Here is a 15845-nt window from a genome sequence, read left to right as displayed (position 1 = left end):
GTTAAGGCTTTTATGTCCAACAGATGGCGCTACGAGTACGACGCCCTAAGTTTGCTTTTCTGTGAGGCATTATGCTTTTCTGTGAAAATGAACTAAAGCAGATCATATTCTATCTATCTATATAAATAAAAATGTAATGTTCATTTGTTCCTACCGATTCCTTTGAAATTTTGACACAATGCTGCATTTGAATACGCACATGTTTTTATATAATATACATGTCGAAATTCAACCCCACTGAAGGGAGATGGTTAGGATTAAGGCTTATGGTAAAGAACTCTGCTTCTATTTATACTATTTATACTATTTTAGATGTGGGTTTTTGCATTTTTGATTGCGTTTTAATAGGGTACGTCAACAGATTGTACACTAAGAAGAAATTTTTCGATATTCCCCCCGCGGGGGAGAGAGACAGGATCAAGGCTTACCGTGAAGAACTTGGCTTCTATTATACTATTTTAGATGCGAGTTTTTGTGTTTTTGATTGCATTTTAATAGGGTATGTCAAGAGAATGTACACTAAGAAGAAATTTTTTGAAAAATTCCCCCATGAGGGAAGTGTTATAAATTTATATTAGATACATTTTGAGCCACAACAACGCATGACGGGATCTGCTAGTTGTTTATATATTTTCAAAAGTTCATGTTTGTTATGTAAATATATTCTAAGAGAAAAAATATTATAGCCTCTTTCATTTATTTCTTCNCCCATGAGGGAAGTGTTATAAATTTATATTAGATACATTTTGAGCCACAACAACGCATGACGGGATCTGCTAGTTGTTTATATATTTTCAAAAGTTCATGTTTGTTATGTAAATATATTCTAAGAGAAAAAATATTATAGCCTCTTTCATTTATTTCTTCAAAGGTCACTCATTGCCTTAATTTTTTTTATCATAAGCATTAATTCCCCCATGGGGGAAGTGTTATAAATTTATATTAGATACATTTTGAGCCACAACAATGCATGACGGGGTCTGCTAGTTGTTTATATATTTTCAAAAGTTCATGTTTGTTATGTAAATATATTCTAAGAGAAAAAATATTATAGCCTCTTTCATTTATTTCTTCAAAGGTCACTCATTGCCTTGTATTATAGTTAATAAAGAAAAAAGGATATAAAATTATTAAAAACTTTTATATTTTGTAATTATAGTAGAATCTTAATTATCTGAGGTAATGTGGACTGATGCTACCTTGGATAATTGAAAATATGAATAAAACAGATGGTCATGGCCATTTTGGATTAAAAATTAAGAATATAAAAGATTTATTTGGTAGCACTTTTAAGCCTCATTTTTTTTATATTTTAGTGAATTTAATCGTAGATAATAACATGTTTTTTACATTTATTACACAGCTAATATATGTACAAAAGTTTTAAGAATAAAAATATGTATTATTGTAGTGACATTTTAATATGAATAGATTGCCTCACATTGAAGCTAAANCTTTATCCACACTTGCTGAAATGTTATCGATGATTTGTATGGTGACAAAAAGCAATTTCAGCCCCACTAACTTCTGAATTGGTAGTACAGTCATTGATTGGTCAAGCTGTCGACTTTCTTTAACATAAAGGTTTGGGAATTCCAAACTTCTTATGTTAAAGCCCATCTGTGGTCGGCTCTTGCCAAGTAGCTTGTTCGGCAACCAAGTTATCATACAGCAACTGGAGCAAATATGAGTTTGAAATTTTGTTTGCAAACCAAATTGTTCAAAAAGCAATGAGTTTGAAGCCCAAGTTTGGCTTTTATAAGTATTGAGTTTTTGCACAAACACCATCTGTGATGATACACTATTGATAAACTTGTAAGCATAAAGGAAAAATACCAATGTGCAAACTTGCTAATGTAAGAATAGAGAGACAAGCATTTTATATGTAAGTTTGAAATAATCATTTTCTTGCATTGTTGTTAATTTTATAGAAAATTATAATTTGTTCATTGATTAAATCAAGTCAAGCTATGAATTTTGTAATCCATAAATCTAAAGCGCATTAAAATAATTTTCAAAAAAGTTGAAATATTTATATTGAAATTTCAGACTTAAGTTTGAACCATCAATTTTTTTTGCACTGGGATCACCGATATCTATGTTTTTAACTGTTCGAAAACTCTCTCTCTCTCTATTAAATTTAATAATTTTTTATTAGGAAGCAGTACAACTTGGAGATAAAACATCAACTGATAGTACCAAAACTGAAGTGATTTCTGAGAAACAAGATATGAAATCTCATACAGATTTCATGGATTATGGAATGGGAATAGCTGGTGCAGGACCTAGAGTGAATTTTCCAAAGTAAGAATAAACATACAGTACTGTACATAAATACATATGAAATTGATCTAATTTATAAGAAAACATTTGTAATTATACCATGCAATTTCTAATTGAACAAATGAGAAGAGCTAATATAAATTTCTTCCTTAAAGTATTCAGTGATAAGTATAAATTTTGCTGAAAAGAACAAATCATACAAGGAACACACCAATAATTGACCATTCCAACTTTATTATACCAGGAAATGCATTTCAGGCCTTCTGCTCCTCGTCAGTTCTTTATTACAGATGTTTGACTATTTCTGACAATTATATTAGTGACCACTGGATGAATCAAATTTGTATTTATAAGTTGATAAATAAAAATTTACATTTACTTTCATTTTTATACTGGTAGGTAACCCCTTTTGTAACCCCCTTTTTTATTATTATTATTATTTTTTATTTAAAAATATTAGATACATAGCAAAACAATTGCCTTAAATACTTGGACTATAAATCCACTAATTTTAATAATTAATACTAAGTAATTTGCTATTAGAGATAGGCATCATCTCTTATCTAAATTAACAATTATAATTTTTAAATAATTTAGAATCATCTGGAAGAAAAAATATAGCAGATTTATAGCTTGAATATATGGCTGTGTGTTTGTTTGTTTGTGTGTGTGTGTGTAGTACGATCCAAAAGTTCGGGGACTTTGTGTAAAATTCCTTACCTTAAAAAGTTTATATTGCTGATGCATAACCACCTTCAAAGTAATCATCTTGGGCAACGATACACTTTTGCCAGCGCTCGTATAACTTCTGGAAGCCATTTTTTTTAAACCTCCTGTAAGGCCTCCTGCAATTCTGCTCTCACCTCATCTAATGACACAAAACGGTGTCCCTGCAAATGCTTTTTTATTGATGGAAACAAATAAAAATCACACGGGGCTAAGTCTGGTGAATAGGCGGGGTGTGGAAGCACATTAATTCACATTAATTTGAGTTTTGGTGAGAAATTGTGTGACCATTTGGGACTGGTGCAGGTGCGATGTCATGCAGAAGGTATCTGTCTTCACTTTGCCAGATCTGTGGCCATTTATGATGAATGGATTCCCTCAAACGATGTAAAATGTCTAGATAATGCTCCTTTGGGAATAAATTCTGAATGAACAATTCCTTGAGAATCAAAAAATACCTCCATCATGACTTTCCCTTTGCTCCGATCTGCCAGAATTTCTTGATTGCAGTAAGGAGGGTGATTTCCATGTTGAAGAAGCACATTTTGATTGGATATCAAATAAATAACACCATATTTCATCACCTGTTATGATGTGATTCAAAAAAGCTGGATCCTTTGTCAATTAAATCACCTGATATTCTCATTTGTTCTTCCTTTTGTTCAGAAGTCAAAAACCAAGAGACAATGTGCTGAGACACTCGGTGAATGTTAAGATCTTCCGTTAAAATACACTGGCAACTACTGTTTGATAAGTGAGTAGCTGCAGTAATTTTTTTCAAGGGTTTGGTGATGATCTTTGTAAACACATTGAGAGATCAACTCAACGTTTTCCTCATTCCACGAAGTTGAAGGTCAGCTGGAGCGTTCATCGTCTGCAGTGGATTCTCTGCCCTCTTTAAAACACCGATGCCATTCGTACACCTTTGATTTCATCATGGTGGAATCACCATACACCTTTCTTAGCAATTTTAAAGTCTCCATAGGTGTTTTACTTAAATGCTGACAAAATTTAATGTTGCAGTGCTGTTCTTGAAACTCCATTTTTATTACATCGCAGAACAAAGGTAACTATCTCCAGAAGAAAACAGCAGCGCTCGCAGTTTAATTATGTGACATGGGCAAAACCAACCTGAACACATAGGGGTGGTTAGAATCCATTTCATACACTGTAACTTCAAATACATGCTTTTATTGTCATAGATTACTGCAGTTCCTGAACTTTTGGATCATACCATGTATATATTAGGCTCTTTGAGTTGTTTAATATATACTTAACAAAAGGTTATTATAAAATATTACTTTTAATTTTATTTATGAGCTTATGAATACAAAGTTCATTCATCCAGTGATTACTAACATAATTTTAAGAAATAGTCAAGCATTTGTAATAAAGGACTGAAGATGGGCAGATGGCCTGAAATGCATCTCCTGGTATAGTAAAGTTGGAATAGTCAGTTGCTGATGTGTTCCTTGTACAATTTGTTCTCTTCAGCAAAATTTATACTTATCACAAAAGGATCTATCAAGAGAATGAGTAGCAATTAAACAACAAAATTGGATTATTTAGTTAATGTAATAATTAATTTTAGTCAAAAATATAGCTATATAATCAAGAATCACTGCCATGATTCCATGTCAAATAAATAAATATGTATGTATGTATGTATATATATACAGGAATCAGAGTTGCCAATTTTCAGGAGTTAATTTCTCCACCCCAAACACCTAAAGTAATTCTGAATATCTTGTTCAAAAGATAATTGTTTTCTTAGGTACTGTGCAAAATTTCAGGTTTTTCTATAAAAGGATTACCAAAATGTAAGCAATTGAAAAGTGCAAAAACTGCCAAAAACAGCTGTATATTCTTTTTCTTCATCTTGCACTGGAGATGCTCCTAGAGGAAAAAATACTGAATCTAGGAAGCTCAAATTTTAAACTTGAGCCTTTCTTGTTATCAGTGAGGTGCTCATGAAGATCTTAGAGCTATTTTACTTTTATCATTTAATTTTATGCTTATTAACACGTTTAACACCATACGACGCGCGCGCCGTCGTAATGGAAATTCCCGTACAGCGCCATACGACCGCCGGTAGACGTAAACAATGTAGTTTTACTCAAGGTTAAATTTCCCTGGCCTCGTACGACGTTTTCTGCATGCTTAGTGCTGGCCTCTCGTGGACATCTATTCAGTTAGCTTTGAACGCCGGCGGCTGTATGGCAAACCGGTTCTAGCTACGACCGCCGGCGCGTCGTGTGGCGTCGTGACGCGGTACAAGGTCGGCGGTCGTAGTTTTTTTTAAAAATAAAACTCTATTTTATATCTGATAGTGGTTTATTTTAATAGTAAATTATTTAAAATATCGAAAATTAGTTTAATTATCCTCTTTTATCGCATATAAAGTAAATAATATTATTAAAAAAAAATTAAAGTATATAAGTGCGTTTTAATATATATTTACAGAAAAAAAACATCATTTACAGTCGAAACAAAGTGTGAAATACTTTAACACACAGATGTAAATACTTTTAAGTAGGGAAGGACGTCTAATTACAGTGGGGTTGTAAAATTTATTGCCTGGGAGAAAGCAGTGTCAGGTTCAAGGTCATACGACTCCCCGGTCTTTGTTTATATATACTTTTCTTATCGTCACTCTCCTGACTGTTGTACATCGACCCTTTTATTTACGTTATATTCAATTATTAGATATCAAATTTTCATTTTTTGGCCCCCCTGACGGAAAGTATCATATTACAACAAGCAGTTAACGTGTTAAGGATAGCTGCATTGAAATAAATGATTTGTATTCAAAATGTTATCCAGAATAACAAACGTTCAAATTTATGCACATTAAAACTTTTCATAACAATTTTACTAAATGGTATATTGAAATGATTTGGTTGAAGTGCTGACTAATTTCTATATCAGTGTTTCTCAACCTCTAACGAATCGTTGCCCCCTTCAATGAAACCGTTCGTAGTATCGCCCCCTTCACTTCAAAATTCCGATGTTGAGGGCCAAGGCTAACGGCAAATTTGTACTGCATTGAATAGACTAGTGACTAGTATAATGTTATTTGTTTAATTATTGTATGATATAACAAATAAAATGTCTAATTATTCTTAATATAATGTTTTACTATATCGGCCAGAAAATTGTTTTTAGCCCCCAAAATATAAATTGTTACTTATCGCCCTCTCAACGTGGAAAAACGCCCACATGGGGTGATATGCCCCATTGAAAAACACTGTTCTATATGATCATTTTAGGTTTTACATGAGGGAGAATGGAGTAAAATTCTTTGGGTTTGGGATTCACAGGTCTGAACATCATCTCACAATTTTTTATATTTTTTTATTTCACAATTTTTTATTGTTTTTTATGCACTAATTATTACAAAAGCACTACTGTAATATAAAATGCTTAACAGTAGGTATTGTTCCTTATTTTGTAAAAAAGTAATGTATTCCATAAAAATAACTCAAAATAAATTATCAAATAATTTATTTACTTGAGGCTCATGTAAATTTTTTCCAAGGTCTGATGATGTCTCTTGATGCCCCTACTTGAAGTAATAACACAGACACTAACCAAAAACTATTGAAATCCAAACAAAAATATCTGAGATGTAAAGAAAAATTGTGTCAAGTAAAAGATTATGACAATTTAGATGATAGTCAATTTTTTTCACTTACGAGATTTTCTTTGGTAAAGATAAGCTTGGCACTTTGAAGTGAAATGTAGAAAACAATAATATAGGAAAAAATTCTTGTGGGTATCATTTAAAGCTCAGTCTATCTTAACCAAAGAAAGTCAAATATTTTTTTTAGAAGTTTGTCATCTAAATTAGTATAATTTTTTACTTGGTGGATTTTGTATTTCATCATATTTGTTTTGAATTTCTTCAGTTAAATAGCAAGTTTATGCATTGGTATTTTATATTAAAAATTGCTAACATTATGACTGTTCTTATGGTTATAAGTATAAGCTATGTTTTCCATTGTAAGCTTTTGTTATAAAATATAAGGTTGTAATGATAGCCAGTTAGATTAGTCATTTGCTTATAATGGAGCCATTAAAATGGTGCAAAAGATTGACATCACTTTTTCAAATTTGGCAAGCAAGAAGCCTTTCAATGACCCATGAATTATAATCTGAAATTAATGTGAGAATCTGCGGTGATGAGTCTATTACTTGATTCACCTTTATGTGAAGTCGGACTCGTGAAGTCCACTCACTTTGTTACTGGATGGCTTTACACGTAGTTACGTAAGATTGGGAAATATTATGTCAACTAAGCATAAAGCTATCCAGGAAAAAATAGACATAAGATTTCCCAATCTTATGTCTATTTTTTCCAGATACCAGTTAAGAAGTAACGTGTCTTAACTTGCAATGATCAATTTCTATTTTTAACAATGCATTAAATGGGAGATGATGTATAATCTTATCGCATAGCGCGCGTAGCGAAGGGGTCGCAGACTCATTGATAGGGTGACTGTCCTTCAAATTACAGTTAAACCAAAGTCAATTTAACAATAACAAAAGTTTAATAAACAAGATAACATAGTGATTAAATACAAAAAGAGAAGAAACTATATTTATGTCGATAACTAACTGATTACGTTGCTAGAGAGACAGAGAGAGAGAGTTTACAATATTGAGTACATAATACCTCTTGTAAACAGTCAGATGTCTTCGGATCCAGTCTGTTTGAACATTGGGACAACGATTGAGGATCTTCCTAGGAGGTTGTTTTCAGAGGAGAGATGGATGAGAACTGGAAGATGGTAGAGTTGATGGACTGAAGCTTGGCCCCCCCCAGAGTTTTGAAAGGAGAGTTTTCCTTGAGCCTGGGATTTCTGTCCTTTTTATCTCCAACTCCCCTCCAATTGGGGGGTAAGTCTTTCCTATGTTATGAGATGTAAAAGCTGCGTCTCACGAGCAGCTATCTCATCAATGGGTGAGATGTACTTGCAGATGTATCATCAGCTGGCAAGATAAGATCTTAATATGGGAAATAGCTAAACTGGACAGAAGTTTTATTTCCTTTTGTATCCATTTCTCATGCATAAAAACAGCTTAATTGTGTTAATTATTAAATAAAATTTAGAGAAAGGCTCTTCTTATGTCTTCAGCTTCTCACATTAATATAAAAAATGTTCCAGAAGTTAAAGCTAATGGTTTGATATAAGACTTCCTGTTTCTTATCATCTCTGCACAGATTTATATACAGAATAATTTTCCATTCTTCCAGATCAAATTTCCAAGATTTATAACATTTCTTATTTGACCATTACAATATATCTCTCAAAAATTTTTTTTGTTTTGTTACTTTTTTGAAGTTATAATCATTGTCTCTCAACAGCCTTGTTTTCAAAATGTAAACAGTCAAATTTTGGTTTTTGAACTTAGTTTGTTCCTAGATGTTATTTGAAAACCAATTTGTTCTAAAACTGAAACAAATTTTCCTGTAAGAAACAATATAAAATGGATTAATCCATTCCTGATTCCCAAAAAAGACCTTTTTTTTTAAAAAGATAAAAAATAAAAAAAAAAGCTTTGTTTTGGGGGTCAGGAATAGATTAATCCATTTTGCTGTATTTGCTGAATTAAAATGACTACAAGTGCAATGTACTATTATATAGCAAAATAATCTGTCACCACCAACAGAAACTGAAACTAACATTTTATCAAGAAGTGTTATAGATACTAGACTCTGACTACTGGGATGAAATATAATCAAGACAGACAAGTACTTTATCCACACTTGCTGAAATGTTATCGATGATTTGTATGGTGACAAAAAGCAATTTCAGCCCCACTAACTTCTGAATTGGTAGTACAGTCATTGATTGGTCAAGCTGTCGACTTTCTTTAACATAAAGGTTTGGGAATTCCAAACTTCTTATGTTAAAGCCCATCTGTGGTCGGCTCTTGCCAAGTAGCTTGTTCGGCAACCAAGTTATCATACAGCAACTGGAGCAAATATGAGTTTGAAATTTTGTTTGCAAACCAAATTGTTCAAAAAGCAATGAGTTTGAAGCCCAAGTTTGGCTTTTATAAGTATTGAGTTTTTGCACAAACACCATCTGTGATGATACACTATTGATAAACTTGTAAGCATAAAGGAAAAATACCAATGTGCAAACTTGCTAATGTAAGAATAGAGAGACAAGCATTTTATATGTAAGTTTGAAATAATCATTTTCTTGCATTGTTGTTAATTTTATAGAAAATTATAATTTGTTCATTGATTAAATCAAGTCAAGCTATGAATTTTGTAATCCATAAATCTAAAGCGCATTAAAATAATTTTCAAAAAAGTTGAAATATTTATATTGAAATTTCAGACTTAAGTTTGAACCATCAATTTTTTTTGCACTGGGATCACCGATATCTATGTTTTTAACTGTTCGAGGACTTGAAAAGATAGGAGAAGATTACAGATTGCCAACGTGTCCCTTTTTTTATAATATATTTCATCCTGTAAGTTTTTTCTTTCTTTTTTTAATGTGTTTATTGTTATCTTATAATGTAATAAGCATTTTATCATAATAAAAAAAAATCTAGCAATGAATTGCATAATTTTCCTGGTGAAAAATATTTGTTTAACCCCTTGAATTTTAATCACCAAGATTTAATAGCATAAATGTTCCTTATAATCAAGTTTCTGTGCCAAATGTTGTTTCTTAATCTTTACTTTATCCTGAGATATTAAACAAAATAGATAGAAACACATGAACACAAATCACACAAATATGGAAATTTTTTTACTGTTTTGGATTCCAGAGGTCAAAATGTGAAAATTTGCAAAAGAAGTGTCGAATTTGACATGATTCAATTACTTTCCCATTTTAACAGATGGGAAAGTATTGATAAAAGCATGGGATAAAAATTATAACTATAAAATACTAAAATAAAATAATTTGATAAATGTTTATTATTTTATTTCAGTTCTAAGAAATCAGTAATCTGATTGTATGTAATACAAGAGTTATTCAAATCTCTGTTGAAGTGCGGTATTCTTATAATATGTTTGCTTGTTATATAAAAATATGAGATATTTATAATTTCAATAAATATTGAGTTTTAATTCATAGTAAAAATCTTTACAAAAAGTTACCCATTTTTTATGTAAGAAAAAGTACTCAATAATCAAACATATCCAAAAAATTGCCTTTCTAAAACAAACAAACAAAAAAATTTTTATTTGAATATTATTGTTGTCTTTCAAACATCTACAATATTTTTAGCCATTTCTAATATTTTATTCATGTCTCCACATTAAAAATCATCATCATGTGATTTTCATACTACTATATTTTGAATAATTAAAATTGACAATTAATTTGTGGAAGTCACATTTCTAATATCCTTTGGAATCCAAAAATCAAGGTTATTTTTATTTCATTTAGTCTTTACACAAGAAATTTAGCGTTTTTAATAAATTTAAAGGCTTAAAACTTAATTATAGAATGGAAAAATTATTAATGATAATTGTAAGTTTTTAATTGTTTATTTGCTAACAATATTATAAAATACACTGCTGGCCATTAAAATTGCAACACCAAGAAGGAAAGCAAATAAAAAAAAGATATTTATTGTACATAAACAGTATGGCATAAAGACAAAATGATTAAATTTGCAAGCAGTTTGGGGGTTTACAGGGGCGCGAAATTAGTAGACACAGTTGCCATCCCCGGCGGCTAAAACAGCCCCTATCTGTTTAAGCATGGAGTTGAACTGGGCTTGGATGACAGAAACAGGCAACTCATTCCATGCTGTTCAAGTCTATGCCATGCTTCATCAACTGTATTAGCAGGAGAGGGGTGGCAGGCCAGTCTCTCAGCAACCCATGACCAGATGTTTTCAATTAGTGAGAGATCTGGATACCATGCAGGCCAGGGCAACAATTGAAAATCCTCTGTATCGAGGAAGGTCAGAACATGATATGCAACATGAGGTCTTGCATTATCTTGTTGCAAGATGGCATTTTGCAGGCCTCGAAGATAGGGCACAACCACTGAATGTAAGATGTCAGAAATGTACTGATCTGAGTTCAAATTACCATCGATCTGAACTAGTGTGTGTCGTGTACCCAATGGCTGCCCATATCATCACACCAGGTGCAGGGCCCCTAAGCCAATATCAAACGCAAGCAGGCGATGAGCAGTCTGCTCAGAGCCTCCAGACACGTATACAGCCATCAGAAGGCTGCAGGCAGAACCAGGACTTATCTGAAAAGACGACATTGTGCCACTCCTGTATCTAGCTTTGTTGTTGGGTGCACCAGAGTTGCCGTCTCTCTCTATGCTGCATTGTCAAGGGAAGCCGAAGTAATGGTTGCTGTGCTGACAGTCTACACTGCTGCAAACATCGTTGCACCGTACAAGCAGATACTAGACATGCTGCAAACAAGCTCATTTCCTGACTGTGTCCGTGATGTGGTTGTACGGTTTTGCACAGCCAACCTCACAATATGTCTGTCCTCTTGGGCATTAGTCATGGGAGGGCGTAGAGATCCTGCATGCTGTTCAGTAAGACCCTCAGCAGCCCGTCGATTCCATATTCGCATGACAGTGGTTGGATTTCGACCAGTGCGAGTGGCAATATCACGGAACGATAATCCACACTCTTGAGAGGCAATGATCCTACCTCTATTGAATTCCAATACTTGCTGGTAAGCATTTCTTCTTCTTATTCGAGGTATAACACGATATTCTGATAAAACCCCAACCTTACAAAGCGATTTCTGAATGAGAAATCCACTGCACAACTTTTCTTTTATGCAGTGCTTCAGATGTTGTTTGTCCCTCCTGCATTGTCTAAATGCACTGAAATACTAATCATTTGCATATCCCAACCTCTTCTTCCTTTTATATGATTTTGACGTTCATACGATCATTCCTTCCTGGTGTTGCAATTTTAATGGTCAGCAGTGTAAGTATTATTGATTTATTTCTTGTTATAATATTATTAACAAATGTTTTTTGTCTCATATATTTTTGTAATTTAATCATAATAAAATGATACTTAAAATTCAAAACGATTATTTTAATAATTGTTGAGAACTTATTTTAACTAGAGTTGTGTTTATTAATAAACACTATTTGATTTTTTTTCATGTATATTCGACAATTTTCCAAAATTCAGTTTGATCCAGTGGTAAGTTTTTTGCTTTCTGATTTAAAAGAATTTTAGTTTACTATTATTTTAATAATTTTCTAAATTATTAAATATATAAACTTTACAGATAAAATTCATTTGTGGGTGTTTTTTCCATAATATAAAATATATCTGCTTTAAGACATCTGTCATTTAATATAAAATTGTACATCAACTGGCTGTTTCTGTTTTTAAATATATAATTATTCTTTTTTTCTATAATATTTTTTTGGATTTTTAACAAACTGCAATTATCTATTTCTACAACATGGCACTTCTACAACATGCTTTTGCTCTAACATGTTTCAAGAATTTCGAAAATTCTCCATACAAAATTTCGCAATTTTTAAATACAAATTCTGTTATTTGATAATTTTTTTTTTCAAGTAAGCATGTTGTCTCACATTTACCCAAAGATTTTAGAATATTGAAATTTTTAATTTGTTTTGTGATTTCCATCTGGTTTACTTTAATGAAAACTAATAGTGCAATTTTTTTTCTTCTTTGTCCTGGCTTTCCTATCAACCAGGTATTGTTGTCGTTGCTTTCAGACTTTAGCCTTTAAGACTGTCACTGTGTTTTGTTTTTATAGATTAATCCTTGTATTTAGTAAAGTTTGTTTACACATCTTTTAGGTAAGTGTAATTAAATTTCTTTTAAATGTACGAAAGTGATCATTTGTAAAAATGACAAATGAAATAAAGAAGTATCTTGGTATTCAAACTAACTCGGAAAATTCACTAGGTTCTCGATTGAACACGCATGACTCACTAGAACAAATTTTCAATTAATAACATATTTTTATTTTGTTATACATAAAACATTTTTAAAAAATGAAGACATTGCTGATATTTCTGATCGAGATCAACAAAAAGCTCAGATGACAATACTTTGCAAAAAGAAAATGCCATTGTTTAACTAAAATTAATATTAACATGTAATATGGTACTTTAATTGTGTTAGTTAGCTAGTTATTGATTAGAAATAAACTATTGATTGCTTTGATAAATATATTTCTCTTACTAACAAAAAAAAAAAATATTATACTTTTGTTAACTTTTGGAACCTAACACCATGTTTTGTATAGCGTGGATTTGCATAACAGGGCACTTTTTCAGAATCTAATTACCATGTTACACAGGGGATACCTGTAGATTAATTAGATTTAATGTAAATTTAAGTAATAAATGAATAAAAATGTAAATAAACAGTGAAAAACATCTGATTTTATAATTTTAATTTTTCAAAAATAAAACAAATTAAAATGATAAAATCAGATGTTTTTCACTGTTTATTTACATTTTTATTCATTTATTACTTAAATTTACATTAAATCTAGAAATTGTAATAAACATTTGAAGATTTACTTAAAGAAGACTTTTCTTATTACATCTCTTCATTTATGTTTTTTTTTTTCTCTCTAATATTATATCTGAAAACCTCAGTTTTAGTTGTTACTGTATTTTTATAGTATATAGCCTATGTGCGTACATGTGTATGTAAGAATACTTAGATTTTCTTTGATTTCATTTATTTTTTAAATTAATTTTAAACTTCAAAGTAAAATAAAATATTAAACCTAATAATTTTTAATCAACCAATATTATGTCTTAACATCAAATTGATGTTAAAATAAAAAGAATGCAATTTTGAGGAACAAGAAATAATTTGAGATACATCAGAGAAATAAATTACTTTAGTTTTGTAATCTTCATATTGCCAGAAACTTAATGTATGGCTTTATTCAACAGTAATGATTGTCTTGTGCAAGAACAATCTTCCTTTTTCCAAAACTGAAAGTTGTTTAATGAATTATTTTAGCTGAATAATCTAAAACTTTTCTGAAGTATATCATTGTCTTACATTTTGGAATGTTTGTTGTCAGAGATCAATGGCATTTTAGAACAATCTCAACTATGAAACTTAAAAACTAATTCTGCAAGCAGCTGAAAACATACAACTATTAGAAAAAATGCATTTTATCTTTAATGTTTTTATCTCAAAAAAGATTTTCAAATATTCTGTTTAATTTTTTGAATGAAAATCAAATCGAGTGCATCAAAATATTATTGAATATTTACTACAATTAAAAATGGTAAAATGTTAATATTATTAATGAACTTATTATGTCAATTGTTCATTTAAACATTGTGCTTCGCTTTCATTATATTTCAGACTATATTTTTAATTTCCAATTTTTATAAAATAAAAATCTGTAATAATCAATTCTGTAACTAAAAAATTAATAGTATTAATGTATTTTAATGTTGTTCAGAGTAAATATAAAGTATGAAATTGTATACTGTAGTTAAAAAATTTAATTAACTAATTAATATTATAAGAATAATTTAATTTTTTCTTTGTATATTTTTAAAATTTTACTTTATTAATTGTATAAATAATGTACAAAATTTAAAGTAGACATAAATTATTTGAGGGTATGTTAATATTCTGAATATTGATTTTATAGGCATATAGAATCGAACCTTTGATTGACCCATCCTTTAATCTGAAGCCTGTATTAGTACCACATCATAAAGGAAGAAAACGAATGCATTTAGGTAAATAATAATAGCTTTTTACCTTAGTATTTTTATTAACACTTCAAGCAGCTCTCATGTGAAATAGGAGAATGACCTTTGACCCCAACTGCACTATACTTGTAAGTTTTCCATAACCTTTGGTTTAAATGTATCTTGTATTTCTTATTGCCATCATCCTTTAGTAAGTAAAATACTCCTGGCTCCATCTGTTAGCAAAATTTTAAGATTAAATTTTTAATTTTTGTTGAATTTTTCTGCAACAAAATGTTTTCCTGCTAATTTTTAAATCAAAGTTTTTAATATTATTATTAATTACATTAATGTGTAGTTCTTTTAATATATAAATAGAAATTCGGAAAGAAGCTAAAACATCACAATTATTGTATATGGACCTATGAGCACCCAGAAGTAGCTAGACAGATTTATGATGATGACTGTATGCATTTCAGATGTATATAACTTTTCTTAAAACAGCTCTTCTTTTGTAACTGTAATTTTGTTCATTACTTTGCATTACGTTCGTTTACCATAATATTTACTTCACAATTAATTTCATTAGCAACAATTGTAATCTCTGGTTGCTATTTGTACAGAAAAATTAATATAACAACTGTGAAAGATACTGAATATGAGGTCATCCACGCATCAGCAACAAAATAGATTACATTTTTATACATACATAAAAAGGAACAATTTTGTAATACAGTAGAGCGTCGTTTATCCAAATCAATTCGGGAATGGGGTTGTTCGGATAACTTCTGGATAACCAATTATGTACAAAAAATATATATTAATTTATCCCGTGTTGAAATTTTTCTCCGTTGCATGTCACTTCGCGTTGAATTTTCATCGATGTTAAGCCTAACGAAGATTATTGTATCGTTAAAAATTATTTTTTTATTTTGTACAAACAAAATAAATATATTGAAAAATATAAAAACAATAAAAAATTATACTTCAGAAGTTAATTTAGTATCAAAAACGTAAAATATTTGAGTAGCCGAAGACATAGCCAAAGATTACAGCGCCACAGCACTGGCGAAAATTTAAATTTGTCGACTGGAATTCCTTCGGATAACCGACGTTTCGGATAACCGACCTTCGGATAAACGACGCTCTACTGTA

General features: G+C 30.7%; 1 protein-coding gene across 1 annotated transcript in view; it reads left to right on the top strand.

The window, feature by feature from the left end:
• The window catches only part of LOC111620551 (SEC23-interacting protein-like), a 66868-nt gene that overhangs the window by 42990 nt on the left and 8033 nt on the right, over positions 1–15845 (top strand). Inside the window, exons 9-12 of the mRNA XM_023362483.1 lie at positions 2159–2304; positions 9363–9498; positions 12166–12177; positions 14648–14738. Coding sequence (XP_023218251.1) covers positions 2159–2304; positions 9363–9498; positions 12166–12177; positions 14648–14738 — 385 coding nt within the window. The remainder of the gene's footprint in view (positions 1–2158; positions 2305–9362; positions 9499–12165; positions 12178–14647; positions 14739–15845) is intronic.

This window comes from Centruroides sculpturatus, unplaced genomic scaffold (genome assembly GCF_000671375.1).
Source record: "Centruroides sculpturatus isolate CEXI.00-Female unplaced genomic scaffold, Cexi_2.0 scaffold76, whole genome shotgun sequence".
Classification (NCBI taxonomy): Eukaryota; Metazoa; Arthropoda; class Arachnida; order Scorpiones; family Buthidae; genus Centruroides; species Centruroides sculpturatus.
Note: the sequence above shows the minus strand (reverse complement) of the source record. Positions and strands in the feature narration are given on the sequence as shown.